General features: G+C 39.6%; 1 protein-coding gene and 1 long non-coding RNA gene across 8 annotated transcripts in view; both read right to left on the bottom strand.

The window, feature by feature from the left end:
* Positions 1 to 909: 909 nt before the first annotated feature.
* LOC108258049 (uncharacterized) lies at positions 910 to 7350 on the bottom strand. The gene is made up of 5 exons (XR_001810602.3): positions 7208 to 7350; positions 4462 to 4539; positions 2455 to 2607; positions 2068 to 2220; positions 910 to 1835 (listed from the first exon to the last, which is right to left on the bottom strand). It is a non-coding gene; the product is annotated as an uncharacterized LOC108258049 (long non-coding RNA).
* Positions 7351 to 9979: 2629 nt separating this feature from the next.
* The window catches only part of kifap3a (kinesin-associated protein 3a), a 28899-nt gene continuing 20367 nt past the window's right edge, over positions 9980 to 18511 (bottom strand). For 3 of the 7 annotated variants that reach the window (XM_017456309.3, XM_017456305.3, XM_017456307.3), the window contains 10 exons: positions 18302 to 18402; positions 17406 to 17514; positions 17196 to 17308; positions 16912 to 17077; positions 16570 to 16695; positions 16399 to 16497; positions 16228 to 16313; positions 14932 to 15118; positions 14659 to 14755; positions 9980 to 11134 (listed from right to left, as the gene is read on the bottom strand). In XM_017456309.3, the coding sequence (XP_017311798.1) occupies positions 11023 to 11134; positions 14659 to 14755; positions 14932 to 15118; positions 16228 to 16313; positions 16399 to 16497; positions 16570 to 16695; positions 16912 to 17077; positions 17196 to 17308; positions 17406 to 17514; positions 18302 to 18402 (1196 nt within the window). In that variant the 3' untranslated portion in view covers positions 9980 to 11022. The other 4 variants (XM_017456310.3, XM_017456306.3, XM_047150921.2 and 1 more) reach the window with 3 other exon arrangements.

Consider the following 18511-nt stretch of genomic DNA (forward strand, 5'->3'; position numbering starts at 1 on the left):
TCTAAATAATTTAATGTGGTAAAGGAGATAAACCAAAGTAAATCAAATAAACGGTGGGCGAAATGCAAAAATGTTTAATTAAATACTAAACTGAAAGTGGACCCCCCCCACACACACTTAGTTGTTCATTTATTTCAGAATGTAGTTCCGCATTTATTATTTTCCCTAGCGCAGCATGCTCATGAGAGGATGTCAATCAAACATCAGTAGACATAATTCATGCCACCATTGGCCGAACATTGTAACTGTTCGCCGACAATGTTGAAAATAGAAATATGCTATCTGCTGATTATATGCTCTTCAGAGGTCAGTTAATGTGGAGAACGAAACCTGCAAAAACAATAAATAATAAAGTCACATATAGACACCCGAAGTTCCTCTTAAAGTTTAGAATCTCTACTTTTTAAACATGTCACAGGTTTTATTTTAATATTATGCATAGTTTAGTACAGGGGTGTCCAATCTTATCCGTAAAGAGCCGGTGTGGGTGCAGGTTTTCATTCCAACCAACCTGCCACACCTGATTCCACCTGTTTAATCAGTTGAGCTTGGCTTTCAATGGACTCAGGTGTGGCGTCTGCTTGATTGGAATGAAAACCTGCACACACACCGGCTCTTTCGGGATAAGATTGGACACCCCTGGTTTAGTACATCATGTCCTGAATATTATGGATATTATTAACAATATGTTGTTGCTTTTTTTTTAAAATAAATACATATTTTGAGTGATGTGGACACAATCTTAAGATGTATTTATTTGTTTTATTGACAGTGATGTAATTAAAACAAAAATTAATGATGCAATAAATATACTTTGACCTTGCATTAGATACTATCTGGTTTGAATTTGAAAACATTTTAGCTTTAAATTTAAAACAATAGAAATTGTTTCCCATCAATCCCCCCCCCCCAAAAAAAATTCTGAATGTAACGTCAGGCTGATCTAATTTGTATTTTTTAATGTTAAAACAGATTTGTTAATAAAATTGAGCAAACTGTGCAGCTTCATGCTTTAGAACCCTTACACTGATAATCTATTACATCATTTAATTTTATCTGTCACCAAATAAATAAATCAAACGTGATGTGCATTTGAAGGTGTATGCCTCTTAATGTTATATTGCTTGCTAAAGACACACAGCTTAGCCAGAAAATGCTTCTTTATTTTGGGCCCATACACAAAATATACCATTATTTAAAGCTCAATAGCATTTGAAGGGAATAATGTACAGTCACAAAACCAACTGTAAAGTGTTCATCTAGGTGTCAGGTATGACGCACACCTTTTAGATTTTTGATATTTAACCCTAAAATGCATGAACCAAAAAAACCTTCACGAATGCATAAAGGGGGTCAAAACGACCCTTACTGGATTGAATGGTTTTCTTCAAAAAATAGATGTCCTATATATATATATATATACTTAAGAGGACCAAATATAAGCTGCAAGTCTTCTTAAAAGCATGGACACAATCTCAAAATAATTGTCATCAGACCCTTGTTTCAGCCATTAGTTTCTTATTTAACACGATATTTAAATTAATAAATGATTGGGCCATTTCCAGTCAAACCAGGACTTCATTGGTTTATCACATAAAACACAGACATTTTTATCCATACAAATGCATTTGAAAAAAAAATCCCAAAATTATGCATATAACTATTCCTACATGATGCTGGGAATCTAGGCTGTAATACGCCTAGCCCTGAGTGATGGGAGTGAAGTCCTGTTCCTGGTGGTACACATTGGGGGCAAGGACAAGATGCTGGACATCACCATCCTCAACCCACGGTTCAGAGCTCGACGAATCCCAACTTGCGTAATATGGCTGTGGCTGGAGGAGAAGAAACAAGCAGGGTTTGGATTAAGCGTTAGAGACCTGAAAACGACATTCAATTAACTTCCTCTGTAGAACTCTTTATTGTAGAGATGTAATACTGTATAGTAATACAGCATGAGAGAAAGACATTAATAATTCTGTTATTAAATGTAAATTCAAGATTCATATAAAAACATAATTTCTGAACTTAAACAGTCCTACAGTTAGAATAAAAACAGTCTCATACCTGGACAGGCAGGCTGTAATACACCTGGCCCTGACTGCTGGGGGAGAAGTCCTGTTCCAAGTGGGGCACGTGGGGCGCAGAGACAACGTGTTGGACGTCACCATCCTCAACCCGCGGGCCAGAGTTGGACGAATCCCAACTTGCGTAATACGGCTGTAGCAGGAGGAGAAGAAACAAGCAGGGTTTGGGTTAGGCTTTAGAGACCTGACCACGACATTCAATTAACTCCCCCTGTAGAACTCTTTAATGTAGAGATGTAAGACAGAATGAGAGAAAAGACATAAATAATTATGTTATTAAATGAAAATTCTACATTGACATGAAAACATAATTTCTGAATTTAACCAGTCCTACAATTAGAAGAAAAAAACAACAACAGTCTAATACCTGGGCAGGTAGGCCGTAATATGCCTGGCCCTGAGTGATGGGGGTGAAGTCCTGTTTCTGGGGGTACACATGGGGGTCAGGGACAAAGTGCTGGAAGTCACCAGCCTCAACCCAGCGTCCAGAGTTGGATGAATCCCAGCTTGTGTAATACGGCTGTGGCAGGAGGGGAAGAAATAAATAGGGGTAGGTTAGGCTTAAGAGACACAAATAGGAGTATCAATTCCCTTTGCTGAACTCTTTAATGAAGGCATGTAGTATTGTAATAAATCATGAGAGAAAAGTCCATAAATATATTTGTGTGTGTGTGTGTGTGTGTGTGTGTGTGTGTGTGTGTGTGTGTGTGTGTGTGTGATGTACATCTGATTACAAAATCAGGCTGTTTATCCAAGTCATCTTAGGCCTCATGTTAATGAGAAAAGATAACGATATGATATTGAAGTGATTCAGTAATTTAAAAAGCTGGGATGCTGAGGGGAAAATCCTTATCTCCTTTACTCAGTTGCTCTATATGTTCAGATAGCCTTTTCACATGGTACACAGTCACCACCGAAATGATTCACTCTACACAGGTCTAGATATTTTAATTCGTGTACTACAAGGATGTATCGTTTATGTTCAGTCTTCGTGATTCGTGATTAAGGCTTGGGCGCCCCCTCCTGGAGAGAACGGAAATTATCACAGAGATAGTGAATATTTCAATAACACCTGTCCTTCCTAACAGTAAAACTACATATGAATAGTTACCGCTAAATTTTACAAAACGACGTTTCAAAATCGCTTAACGGCCTCATTCATAACACTACTATGTCTGCTCAATGCTGACCATTTCTTCAGAAGATGATATTCGTGCAGGAAAATGCTCAGATTAATGGCAAAGATGTTAAAAACGCGAATAGAGATGTCCAGAAATGTAAAAATTTGCTTAAGACATGTGAGGTTTGCTGAAAGTATCCGATCGCAGGCGAGTTATGAGTCGGAATACGTCAGAAATTTTAAAAAGCGCCACTGTGGGAGCATAATATTCTATTTTGATATTCAAAAACACCTAGCACCCCCCCCCCCCCCCCCCCCGCCTTTACGTCACTATCAATTCGTGTAAACTCAAGACATTTTCATGTGAGAAATATCATATTTTCTGCAGTTTTCTGCACAACATAAATACATTATCACAATGCACAGCACAGTCACATTCATAAGGAAGTTATGAATGTTTAGATGCACATTCATAAAGTTTTCATTGGTGCTACTACACAAATGTGCTTAAAAATGCATCATTTTGAAAATATATTCACATTTCATATAGGTGTGTTCACACAAACAAAAAAGAAAGAAATGTTTATTTAATGAAGATATTGATTTTGTGGAGGTAACTCCACACAGTAGTGTGTTATTTTCTAGATAATTAAACCTAAACTGCTTAGCAAAACAGCAATTAAAACGTGCATTGATTTTGGCCTATGACATTTGTTCAGAGCAGTTAGAAGAACTCTTCTGTAATGGCATTTAACAGTGCAGACTACATTTATATCATATTTACTGTATTACATTCATGTGATACATATGGTATCACATATAGTATACAGATTAGTGAAGTGTAAAAGCAGTAGTTTTTGAATATACGGGGTGTCCCAAAAGTCTCTATACATAGGGGACTATGTACGCCAGCACCAGGTGTTCGTGGATGTCCATTTTTCTGTTGGTCTGAAAGTCTTCCAGTCTTCTTGAATGTATTAATAAGTTTGACCGCAGTGTCGTGTGTGATGTGGTGCTTGCCATGTTGTACTTGGCTTCTTGTCATGTTAGAATTACAGCTAGAAAACATCATTAGTTTTACTGTTAGAAGACGGTATACCAGTTTGCCTGAATTTCTGATGCCCCATAAACAAAACAGTAAGAAATGAGAATAAAACTAGCGCTTGAAATCTGTCAGAATGTGTTTAATAGCAATTTATCAAACAACTGTTGAACAAGCAGAACATAGGCTTAAATACGACATTTTTGACTTACAGCAGTCAACTCTCCTCAAATCCACAGCAGTGGCATCTGCATCTGTGTAGTTCTTTGTCATAAATGCAACTGATTTAACTGTGAAAAAGGGAATAAAAGAGAGTGACAAAGTGGTTGATTAATTTATTTTCTCTTTTTAAAGGGGACAGAGGAGTGAGGACCTGTGTTTTTTTTACTTAGTTTATTTTGTTTTGTATTTGTTTAGTTGTATTGACGTAATTGGTGCTATTGATGCTAATAATGCCAAGGTCATGGGTTCAATCCCCATACTGGCCAACTAACGTTATCCACCATGATGTGCTGTCTGTCTGTAACTGATTTCCCACAACAAGCCAGAGAAAATGACTGGCTGTTGTACAGGATATTAAGAAGTTTTCCTTGACTGAAAAGCACTGCAGCCCTTTACATTTTCAAGCTGCAATTGTACTTGATGTAACTACCTGAAGCTCCATTTTCAAATTGTGCCATAGATTCTCAATTGTTTTGAGGTCTGAGCATTTATTGGGACATTCTAAAACATTCAAACTTGCTTTGCCAGTATGCTTATTCTCCATTTTCCCCTAAACTCTGACCACTTTCCCAGTCTCTGCTGATGAAACGCATCCTCACAACATGATTCCACCATGGTGTTCTCATGATGAGTATCAGAGATGGTTTCCACTAAATGTAGTGCTTTGTATTAAGGGTCTTTGGTTTCATTCAACCTGAGAACCTTTTTCCACGTTTGGTGAGTGTCCAGCATCCCCTTTTCCAAACTCCAAGTGGGATTTCATATGGCTCACTAATCTCTCATAAAGCCCAGCTATGTGGAGTGTCCAGGCTATGGTTGTCCAACGTCTCTAATCTGAGTTGTAGACCTCTCAACCTGCTTGAGAATTACACTTTAATGCTTGTTTGCTTCCCTGTATAATGTCCTCCTTACCTGGTTCTCCTTACCCTGAATTTGGTGAATGGTCTCATCTAAGCAAAGTTAAAGGCACACAGGTAAAAGTGTCACACATGTACATCACAAGAAAAACTGTGAAATCCTGTTTGGACTGACTACTTATGTGAATTCTGATGATAACTTGTTGCACCATAACTAACTATCCCATATGTACTTATTTTTGCTGATTGCACTACATACGCATGTTGTTTAAGGTTGTTCTGAGGTTACTTTTATGGGATTTTGACGAATTAGAGTTTTTCTGCAATGCTCTGTTCCTGTATGGAGATCTAAAAGGTTTAAAAAAAAAAAAAAAAAAAAAAATCTTATCTGTAAAAATCAAGTCTAATTGTACTTGTCATGGTTCTGGCCAGGGACATTTTCCATGTGTACATCTAATCCAGTTAGCTCAGTTGGTTAGAGTGTGGTGCTAATAACACCAAGGTCATGGGTTCATGTATCTCTCATTATCATGGGTTCATTATCTCATGTAGATAATATTACTAGGATAGCCTTCTTTCATCTCAGAAATATTTCTAAAATAAGAAACATATTGTCACTACATGATGCGGAAATACTAGTTCATGCATTCGTCACCTCTAGATTAGATTACTGTAATGCCTTACTGTCTGGATGTTCCAGTAGGAATATAAATAAGCTCCAGTTAGTCCAGAATGCAACTGCTAGAGTCCTAACTAGAACTAGAAGGTACGACCATATCACACCGATATTATCAATACTGCATTGGCTCCCAGTAAAATCTTGCATTAACTATAAAATACTTTTATTAACCTATAAAGCACTAAATGGTCTCGCGCCACAATATCTAAGCGACCTTTTGGTTTTATATAATCCGCCACGCCTACTTAGATCAAAAGATGCAGGCTATTTGACGGTACCTCGAATAGTGAAGGCTACAGCAGGGGGAAGAGCTTTCTCTTATAGAGCCCCACAGTTATGGAACAGTCTTCCTATTAGTGTTCGGGACTCAGACACAGTCTCAGTGTTTAAGTCTAGGCTTAAAACGTATTTGTTCACTCAAGCCTACCCTGACTAGATTCTGTTTTACTACTTCGCAGTCATAATTATCTTTTCTCTCCCTCTCTCCTTTCGCTGAGCCCCACACGAATTTATGGAGATACTAGAGATCCAGATCCTTTCTGCCTCTGGATGGAGCTCAAATCTTCTCTAATTCCAGACTGCTGGGACTACGGCTGCTCCTAACGCCATACAGACTTCATATAAATCCATAATGAACTTTTTCACACTAACTGTTGTTGCCCAGATGAGGTTGGGTTCCCTTCTGAGTCGGGTTCCTCTCAAGGTTTCTTCCTCTTAAAACATCTTAGGGAGTTTTTCCTTGCCACCGTCGCCACTCAGTGGCTTGCTCAGTTGGGATAAATTCGCACCTTTAATATCTGTATACCATGTTGATATTTCTGTAAATCTGCTTTGAGACAATGTCTATTGTAAAAAGCGCTATACAAATAAAATTGAATTGAATTGAATGGGTTCAATACCCATACTGATCAACTAAAGTTATCCACCATGATGTGCTGTCTGTCGAGAACCTTTTTCCACATTTGGTGAGTTTCCAGCATCCCTTTTTTCAAACTCCAAATAGGATTTCATATGGCTCACCACTGTCTCATAAAGCCATGGACATTTTCAACATAGCCTCACTGGCCAGTTAGCTCAGCACAACATCTTAATGAGAAATTGCTTCATGGGTCAGATCATTCAGTTTTGAATGCACACCTGTATATAATCAGATTACCTGGAACCATGGATTTCTGTAAAGAAAGCTCATTTGCAACTCACCCAGATGTTTTTGGTAGCTCTTTGGTCTCCATGATGCTGTAGGAACAGATGTATTTTTAATGAGTTCATGTGACACTTGCACACAGATGAACTAATTACGTGAATTCTGAATACAGAACTAACTAGCCTATAATGTGTGTACAAATCTTTGCTGAATGCATTACATACACACGTTGTTTAGGGTTATTCAGAAGTTACTTTCATGGGACTCTTTTCCTGTATGGAGATCTAAAAGATAAAAAAAAGTCTTATCAGTAAGAAGCAAGTTGCTTCATGGGTCAGAATTTCGAACCCTGAGAAGAGACACATTCATTCATTGTTACTCATGAGTGAAGAGTAGAATAAAGCTAGTGGCAGTAGAGCTTTGGGAGCTCTACTAATATCCTCTAATAATACTGTATGTACAGAAATGTAAATCTCAATAGAATTGAACTCTCTGTTTCACTCCCTTCCACTCACCTCATGTGCGTTCTCCCTCCAGACAGGTGTGTGATGTGAATAGACCTTTACAGGGATTCAGTGCTCCTTACATTGTGCTGTGCAGAAATCACATCCATTATTCAAAACGTGTTTAGTTCAAATGAATTCAATAAATATGCCTATGGTCATAAATAATGAAATGATTTCATGCAGCTAAAAATATATATACAAGCTAAAAATGTTCAATAATTGAATTAATAAATAACAGGATTTATTATAATAAAATATTATATTCTAAAATATTTTTCATTTCATAATGCCCCTTTTTGCGTAATTCGTTTTCTATTATTCATTAAACAGATCTCGATCATGTGGAATGTCATGACGAACATACTTTTAAAAGAATTGAAATAACAGCAGCTACAAAAAAAATATTAATGTCTACATTTGGGATTTACTTCCATAACAGTTTTATCCATGAAACTAGTAAATTAAACCAACATAATGATGATGATGATGGCATTAGACACCCAAAATAACTATCAAATGTTGCTGTGTTGGTACTATATCAAGGGTGCACATGATGTACCTTTAATTAGATTTTAAAGTAAAGCTAAAACGGCAGATCAGCGGTCCTTAAAGTACTTTAAATTATTTTAAAGCAGTACTATATTCCTGTTTCCAGGTTAAATATACTAAAGCTACAAAAGATGAAGGCTACCCTTATGTGGTTCCATTCAAACAACAAGGAAAGTTACAGTTTGGTAACTTTATTGGACTTTATTTCGGGTCACAATTTTAAAATAAGAGATTAAATCGAGTATTGTCTCATTTAGATAATTACCTGATTAATGTCTCTAACCGACATACAGAAGATTTTATACTGAGCTGCTGCATGCACACAGCTGATCTCACTAGTCTACATCGTTTGAATTTATTTGAATGTTGTTCTGAAGTCACTGATGAAATGATAATAAACTTCATCCTTCTGTGAAAATGGACAAATGAAGCTAAAGTTTTCAATGGACATCGCACTGTAACCGATTGTTTATTATTTTTTGCTCCTTTTTTTTTTTTTTTTTAAACAGATATTTGAAAATACAAGAAAAGACATCATAGATGTAACAAACAGTTTCACACTAGAGGGGGCTTAATGTAGATCTATATAAAGATATTGAAAAGTTGGCAGATTTTCAAAGTTTGAACTGCTTTTTGCTTCATAGAGAATCGTATTGAGTTAAAATTATATTCCGTTTCTTTCTTGAAAGATATAAACACAGGGTTGTTGTTGTTGTTTTACAGGAAAACTTATGTTTGTGAATATGGAATTTTGCCAATAAAAGTATAAAATGAAAGCTATTATATAAACCTGTCTGCGCAGTTGTCTCTACAGTTCTCCAATAGACCAAACCATAAATGTTTCCATAACAACATAAATTGGCCACACATTGGCCATAAATTAGTGGCTTAGTGGTTAACACGTTCGCCTCACACCTCCAGGGTCGGGGTTCGATTCCTCTGGGGCCCTGGGTGTGCGGAGGTTTGCATGTTCTCCCCGTGCTGTGGGGGTTTCCTCTGGGTACTCCGGTTTCCTCCTGGAGGCAGGAAACCGGTAGGCTGATTGGCGTGTCTGTAGTGTATGAATGGGTGTGAGAATATGTATGTGCCCTGCGATGGATTGGCACCCTGTCCAGGGTGTACCCTGCCTTGTGCCTCATGCTCGCTGGGATAGGCTTCACCGTGACCCTGAAAAGGATAAGCATATAGAAGGATAAGGATATAGAAGATGGATGTATGTATGTCCAGTCAGCGCTTTCGGGGTTATTTGGGTCACATGACATGGTTCAAGTTACCCGAGATGCTTTAGTCAGTCTTACCAGAAACCATAATGGCCTCCCAAGGTGCAGGAGATGCAGAGCATATGATAACTAACTATAAATTAATCATATATTTTTACATATATAATAAAATGAACTAATCTTGATATGATAATGAAGAAAAATATTGTTTAGCAAATTTACATAAAAATGTAACCCCTAAGATACAGTGCCAGATTAGGGGAAGAAAAAAATGGTAATCAGAGTTTAAAATCACTAAATCTACACAAACCCACTCAGCTCCATTAAGCACATCAAAATTAAATAATAATAAAAAAAATGTAGACAGACTAATAGTTTATCTACCTTTTTGGCTTTCAGAAGCCTGAGTAATTTTAAGGAGTCGTCATTGAATTGGGCCCTGCCTCAACCCTGGACAACACAGCGGGACAGACTGTACAGAGCTGCTTGCGTTTAGACCTGAACACTATTCCACCTTCAATGGAAACAATGCAAACAAAAGGCAAGCACCAAATTCTGTTCATATTTGTTTGCTTTAATATTGCACCGCAGAAATAATAGGCATCTTGTACAAAACAGCAGTTAAGACAATCCACAGGGACCAAAAAACACATAAGCACATACATTTAGTGTAAACTGACAATATATATATATATATAAAAAAGAAATCAAATTTGATAACATAAAACGATACTGAAATATTTAAAATTAAAATTTCACACATACAAAATGTTTCAATTATAAAAGCAAATCATAACATTAAACAGTGCACTGTAAGCTGCTGAGCAGCTGGTCATGAGACACAGATAAAAAGCATTACAACAAACATTTCTTACAGGTCAATAAATACATTCAAGACTTGTGTCAAATACTCTCACAAGTACACACCTTGGAAAGTGTCTCAAATGCCTGAGTGCTTTAATGTGTGTGAGCTTCATGATAGGTGAATTCTATACTACACTGTACTCAATCATGCAATGCATTCAAGAAATAACACATTTACTATAGCTGCAATGAACTGGACCTCGAAACCAAGCTACGTGTTTAATACTTCATGCAAAATCTATGTTTTAAAAGGCTGCTGAAATCTGGGTACATGTAGTGCCTTCGAAGGTTCATTACACAAGTGTGTCACTTATAGCAAACACACTGTAGATTAAAGGACAGACTAAATCTGTTCTCTCTCTCTCTCTCTCACACACACACACACACACACACACACACACACATATATATATATATACACACACATATATATATATATATATATATACACATATATATATATATACATATACATACATACATACACACACACACACACATATACACACACACAGAGAGATTGATAATTGAGTATGCTTATAAATACCTTGAAACCACTGACTTCATGAAAGCAGCTAGTTAAGCAAGTCCAAGTCATTTCAGAAGAGTGACATTTGAAATGGAACAAATAAATAACATTAGTAGTGTTGACTGAACTAGAGAATATGAGTAATATAAATGCAATATAAATGCAACAGTAATGGTGGTACGTATTACTGTACCCACACTAATCTACCGTGATGCTGAGTAGCTGTAGTAGTATTGCTCATCGGGCCGGAAACCGTAGGCTGTAGCAGGCCGCATGGGTCCCCCTGGCCCCTGACCATATCTCTCGGAGACAGCACTGAAGGAACAAAATAAGATACAGTTGAGTTTTGCAGAGGCACCATAAACTACAGGTCTCGCTAATGAGTAAGTATATGAGTTACTATTATGAGCCTTGATTAAAAATGTTGCATATTGCTTATACCAGGGTTGCAGGGTTTCATTCCAGTCAAGCAGGAGGAAGTGGTAGCTCAGTCGTTAAGCCGTTGGACTACTGGTCAAATCATGAGTATTCACAGATCAGCTGAGGTTGGGCTGTTGAACAAGGCCTTTAACCCTCAACTGCTCAGTTATGTAAAATGAGATAAATACACCTGACCAATCAGTTGAGCTTGGCTTTAAATAGACTCAGGTGTGCCTAGGTTCTGCTTAGTTGGAATGAAGACCTACACCCACACCGTTCTGTCTAAGATTGGACACTCCTGGCTTATACAGATACATATAGGTTTGATATTGAGAAAATAGCATGCTATATTAATCTGTATTACGGCATGCCAAAGTGCCTCACCACTAGATGGAACTGCAGGACTGCTAAAAAGAACACTAAGGCAACCGGGTCTATCCATATTTCTCAGGCAACAAGTCTGTGGCAAACAGCAGAATGCCAAAAGAAACTTCCAAAAAGAAAAACGGGAGAATAAATCAGACTGCAAAACCCTCTACGTTACCCCCAAAAACTATGTAGTGTTCTTGGGCTTTACGTTGAAACACTGCATAATTACATTATAGCATGTTAAAGAATAAAAAGCACCCCTTAACAAACATTGCAACCATACCGCAGCATTATACATGCAGCTTAATAATTGTGGGAACTGTGACCCAAGTAACTGACCAATAAGACCTGAACGTCTTGAGTACAGAAAGATCTGTGCGGTGCCTTTGAGTGAACGCCACCTTCACCTCTGCGTCCTCCTGTCCCACCCCCCGCCTTTCCTCCCGTCTCAGGCCGAGCACTAGCTCCCCTCGCTGTTCTCTTAAAATATGAGCTGTTTGCTTTGCCCCTACCAGCTCCCATAATGCTGTGTTGTTTTTAGCACAAATCACTTCCATGAGAGCACTTACATGCGTCAGACGCTTTTCTTTTAGCAACCACCTCCCCGTTTTCGCTCGGCTAAAAATATTGCCTTTTTTTTCTTCCCAGAGAGAATAGTGGCTATCTGGGGAAGAGTTTGATTAAATAACTGAACAGGGTACAGCACAGAGGCAGGGTTGTGAGAATCACAGCGCTCAGAGCTTAACATGAGCTCTGAAGGGAAACCCTGTGATGCGACATAGTCTCCATTTTGAAAGTCTGTAAAGAAGCCTGGAGTGATGGCGGCATCTGCAGGGATTAATCCATCTACTGGGAAATACGTTAAGCAGACTTTTAGTAATACTGTTTTCCTAATCTTGGAAATTGACATGAATCAGACCATGTTATGGAAATTGACATGAATCAGACCATGTTATGTAGGTAAATAAACTTTACTTCAGTGATGACCTTGGATTCAGCCACCTTCTTTCTTCAGGCTCATTTCCAGCCATCTCGAGTTTCACAAGGATGTCTGGACATGGTACATTTTCACTATGGAACGGTGTGATTTATGGTGTTCGACTACTGTAAAACTCACCTTGACACATGCGTGTAGTAAACTACTTGGCGAGAAGATTTACTATTACTGTTTGACTTAAGGTAAATGCATCACCTTCTAGGGAATAGTGCACATGACTCCGGATTAATAGTTTCATCAAATCATTGTTATACCAATGTTTGTCTTTTACAAAATTTTAGCAAAATCATGTAACGTCATATTCTTATTTATATTGCTTATAAACGTGTTATGTTTGTATGGGGTTGGGGGAGGTAGGTATTTCATCTGTTAAGACAGTCATGGGCCTAAGGATAAGTCAAGTAAGGAGACTCAACCCAAAGACATTACTCTAGATAGAAATGATGAATCGAACTGCTAAAGATGGACCCGTGAGCATCATGGATCATTCATCAGGTACATAACATAATTCCAAACAAAGTGAAAAATGTGTCTTAAGTGAGATGACTTATGCAAACTATGCCTTTGGGAAGATTCTCTACAGGTCCAGTATTATCCATTTCATCACTCAGCTTCTTCCCCATGGGCAGACAGCAGGAGTGAAATCCGGAGTGGGATGTAGGCAGACAAAAGGCTCCAGTGTTTCCACTCAGGACCAAGAAGTGCGAGGCTGTTAAACACGCACATGGAGACTTCTTTAACACGAGACTTTAACCCTGTTCCTATCTGCTTCACCACTTTGATCTTCAGCCTGTCGCTACTCAAGCTGTCCTGATTTTACTGTTCGTCTAAATCAGTGTGCTATCCTCATCTCCGCTCATTCTTTAAAAAATTGTTCTTGATTGGGTGACTGTAAAGCCTCTCTCCCATGCTGCGCAGGTCTGGCCTTTTTGTTTACAGCCCTCACAAGAATTCAAAGGAATCGTGATAGCCGGCCTGCTGGAACTCTCATTTAAGACTAGATGACATTAAAACCAGTTCTGAGCCTGCTGTTCTTGGGTTGGTTTTTACTTCTGTGTGAACATTCTGCGTGTAATCTAGAACTGCTTACAGATTTCTTTAACCTCTGAATTACCCGCTAGGGTCTATTTCAGTCCTGTTCATCAGCTATAACGAGGCAGCCTAACGCAGCACTACTTGTACGAATAATAGCAAGCATATTAAAGCCATTCCCAGTCTGTCTGGCTGTGTGCTCCCTGCAGGCTGGGTTTCATTATTGTGTTAACCTAGATCTCTCGGACCACTCCGGCCAAATGAAAACCAAACTCTCTGGCTGCCTAATTCCCTGTGCTCTCTCAGTGTGTTTTACAGCTATCGCTTACAAAGAGTGGTGAAAAAACACCCTTCTTCCTCTGTACTCACTTGCTCTTTCGATTTTAACAGTCCCTCTCCCCCCCTTTTTAAATCTAAGCCCCCCATCTGTGTGTGTGTGGGTGTGTGTGCCTCTCTCTCTCTCTCTCGCATGTAATACTTGTCTTTAAACTCCTCCTAATTCAGTTAAGAGCTTGTTCTGTACACCACAGCCAACAACAACAGATAAATAGTGAGCACCTCAACACGTCTCAGGAGCGTCAGCTAATAAAAATAACCAGCTCCATTCATTGACTTTATCTCTTATGTCCGTTGGATTGCAGTTTCTTAGAAAACAAAACATCTTATTTGAGTGCCATCACACTGGGGGGTGTAAACCCATAAATCAAATCATCGGTTTGTGCTTTGCAAAGCTGTCATGACAGCAGGAAACAGAGCATGGGGGGCTGATCTGTAGAGTGTTATGAGAGCGAGTTGTGTATTTTTTCCCCCTCCACACTACAGCTATTGCTGTTGGAGGGAGTGGTGGTGCAGGCAGGGAAGCAAGAGGGTGGGGGCGATGAACTGACACAGCGCTTTTGAGATGTGCTCTGCTAAAAACAACAGAACACACTGGCACTGATAGGAGCTTGCTCCATGGAGTCTTATGAGTAAGGGTACACAAGGCTAGGTATAGGTCATTTAAAAAGTTGTGTACATGTACCTGCCAGGGAAACCCTGTGATGCAACATAGTCTCCATTTTGAAAGTCCGTAAAGAAGTCTGGAGTGATGGCGGCATCTGCAGAGATTAATCCATCTACTGGGAAATACGTTAGGCAGACTTTTAGTAATACTGTTTTCCTAATATTCATCATGGAAATCAACATAAATCAGACCACGTTTAAATAGAACTAAAAATAAGTTTCATACAATTGCCATACAGTGATTCGGTTATACGGTAGTACTAATGGATTTGAGGAAGCCGGCTTTTGTGACCTGCACTGTAGAAGAGGTCGGGCCGCTCCAGAATGTCCGCTCCCTGTAAAAAGGGCTCTCCTTCATCGCCGTACAAGAAGGGTTCCACTTCATCCATCTGCCGATTCTCAACCATCTCCAGCCACTGAGAGTTGTGCCAGCGGAACTTCTCGCTCTGGATCTTCCTCCCCCATTCTTCATCATATTCCTGTGCAGACAAGGAGGAAAGAGAAAGAAGCATAATTCTACAAATCCTGGGATGTGGATAATGACAAATGAAAGTTAAGTAATGAATGCTACTGGGGACCGGCCAGCGCAGACCTAGCAATGCTACTTTTAGTATCCGCATGTGCCTTAGCCCGCACAGTGCCAAGCAGTTAACATGGCAAATGTTTCTGTAGGATCTCCAAACATGGCCAATTTCCATTGAGCTCCCCGCACCGAGACCAGCTGATTAATCATCCCAGCCCAAAGCTGAGGCCGGTGGATGTGAATGGCCACCTGAGGCTCAGGGCTTTAAAAGACCTATTATCACACAACAAGACAAACTAACATTTGTTTTTGTCAGGGTACAAATAAATCAAATGTGAAACAACTGTCTGGCTGATGATGGGGAAGAGGTTTTTATGGCTTGGATAATTAATTTTACTGCAACGGAGCTCGTGACATTTCTGAGGTTCTGATAACAGTGGATATGAACCAGGGATCTGAGTGTTTTATGACAAAAAAAATAAAAATAAATAAAAATTTAAGCACATCCAGAAAGAGTATGGAAAATGAATTATAAAGGAATAAATTGCTTAAAGAGACATAAACGAGAAGTGTTACAGCAACAACAACAATCTCAGCAAGGAGCAACAAGAGAAATAAGGAAGAACGATGCAGATAAGGTCTTGCAAAAACTTAAAACCAAACTTTCAATTTGCCAACAAAAACCTACAAACAATTAACAAGAGCAGGGGTGAGTGTGTGTGGTATTTAGCAGACCTGTGTTCTGTCCTCTGTACCTATCTGAGTCTAACCAGACACCTCTAGCCTCTTTGATGTGGCTCCCAGCTTTAATAGCTCTGCCTGATCAGTTGTATAGAACACTTCCCCTGGCCTCCAAAAGAAACCTGGGATAATGGAGACCTAATTACATTAATCTGAGGCCTGGGAACGATCACTCTGCGAGTAATGTCCACGGCAAATCCACAACCAAGCCAACGCTGCCATAACCAACAACGTTAAACTAACATCATTATTCCGGGGGATCTAGACAGGTTAAAGCTGGATAGGAAAGGAAATCAAGTTAATACTAAGTAAATAAACACCTACGGCTATAATATCCAGTGTGTTGTCACACACGTTGCAGATTTCAGCATTCTTGTCGTGCATCAGGTCGATGAGGTAAGCTGGAGCTTCTACAGAAAGGAGTTAAGGTACAGGACGTGAACACGTATTGTAATATGCGTGATGAGAGCGCTCAAATGGAAGAATAAAGGATACGGGTCTCCTTTATAATGACGTCTCGAGTGGCCTGGTGAAACACCATCTGGTAGAAGACGTATACGATTTGACAAACAAACTCATCATCCTCCTGTTGGGCTGCAAAAAGATAAAGAGATGAGAATACGTGTAAAAGGATGAAAGATTTTCCAAGACTAGGCTATACCTTACCATTGAGTAGCTCTATAAGCGCAGGGATGATGCCTGATTTGGCTAACATGGCGGCGCAGGAGTCATCCATAGAGACCGTGCCGATCATTATCACCACCTCCAGCACAAGGTCGTCTTCTGCAGAACCTGAAGGTCACAGATAAATGGCTACAAGGTAAGTGGTGGAAAAAGCTCTTGGGTGTTTTAAACTGTGACCTTGCTGTCCACGAGACTTTGTTATCTGCATTAATATAAACACGTTTACATTGATGAATCGTATCATAACATTAGTATCAAAGTCATCTGGCTACACCGCTATTCCACAAGACTTCTGTGATGCTGCGAGATGCGTGACTGGCTCACCAGGTTTGAGGTGGTCTTTAAGGAAGGGTACTAGGTTGTATTCTTTAAGCACCAGCTCCCAGTCCAGGTCAGGGATGGTGAGGTTAGCGAGTGTCCCCAAACACTCGATCATGAACTCCTCGTCCTCGTTCTGACCAATCTGAGCGGCAAGGTCTCCGACATAATCCTGCACGAAAACAGCCATGCACTCTTAAAATAACCACCAATGAACAGGGAATGAACTCAACTTAACTGAGAACATGTATGAGAACAGATGTGAGTTGTGTCCTGCGTTCATCGCTCACAATGAATAAGTTCTTGGAAGGTCCGTCGTGTTGGGAGATGTTCCGGATCATTTTCATCATCAGTGGATCCTTCAGCTTGAACGCTCTCTTCATCAGCATCTTCAGTCCATTACCTAGAGTGAGAAGACACTAGATGCTGTAGTACTGCCATCAGGACTATTATAATTTTTATTTTTATGGATATGTATGGAAATGTACACATGTCCTAACCTTCACAAATGAGCTGTGCATTTCTCTTGTTGGCTGCCAGATTGATGCTGAAGGAGATGAGCTCTGGGTCTGCGCCTTCCTCACCGCAATCAAACAACATCTTCATCACCTGTCAGTTGTCAGAGTGCATACACAATCAGCACTATGCCATAATAAGGATTAAATATGCACTTAATCCAAACTCAAAGCTCATGAGTTCAAAATCAAAGCACCCAAGACATAAAATTAAGCTTTGGTAGGACCAAATTAATGTTCTCTCCATTGGCTATCTCAGCTCAAGCTCAAATTGAGCAGACATCCAGAGAACTGCTCTAATTAGCCCAGGCCTAGACAGGCAGGAGCTTAGGATTTCCCCCAAAACAGTTCCTGATTTTAGAAGTGTATCCCCCATGTCACTCCTTATTAGCTCAGATGTAAAGTACATGCCCGGGACTGAACAGGAGCCCAGGGTGTGCAACTTGAAGTGAGTTTGTGTATATGTGACGTTAACATTAAACAGGGCGGCAGGCAGGCCTGGCCAAGGCTAGTCAGCTCTGAGAGGAGGCCATGCTGTGCAATCACCCAGCTCTGGAGGATCACATAGCGGCAGCCCTGGAGCCGTAATCACACAGCGGCTAGACTTACTGGCACCTGCCCTGCTCGCGCTTCCTCACCACCCTAAAGCGCTTTTGTACATCCTAAAGGCTAAAGCATGCATAATTTGACTACAAATCCCATGCTCCCATATCCGGACCTCTGGATCTCTCCTCTCTCCTTACTGACTGACTAAGTTGAATTCAAACCCAGTTTTAATTCACCAAACCTGTCTGCTCTGACCCATTCCAGAACACCCTCATATGTTGTCCCTTTTCTCGTTGATATTTAAAGTCACATACTCACATGCACTGAGCTCTTACCTGTGGAATACAGTCTGTGTAGGCGAACATGGACTTGAAGCGGTCATCCATGCTAATATGGTACAGTATGCGCATGGCTAAATGCTTCTGTGCTTCATCTCCTGAAACAAGCATGCACACACACACAACAAAAATATATTTGCTGATTAGAGAAAAAGCAAAATTACACTAAATAGACAACTCTTATTCTAGATCTCCCCCATACTTTAT

The sequence above is a fragment of the Ictalurus punctatus genome, chromosome 25, assembly GCF_001660625.3.
Source record: "Ictalurus punctatus breed USDA103 chromosome 25, Coco_2.0, whole genome shotgun sequence".
Classification (NCBI taxonomy): Eukaryota; Metazoa; Chordata; class Actinopteri; order Siluriformes; family Ictaluridae; genus Ictalurus; species Ictalurus punctatus.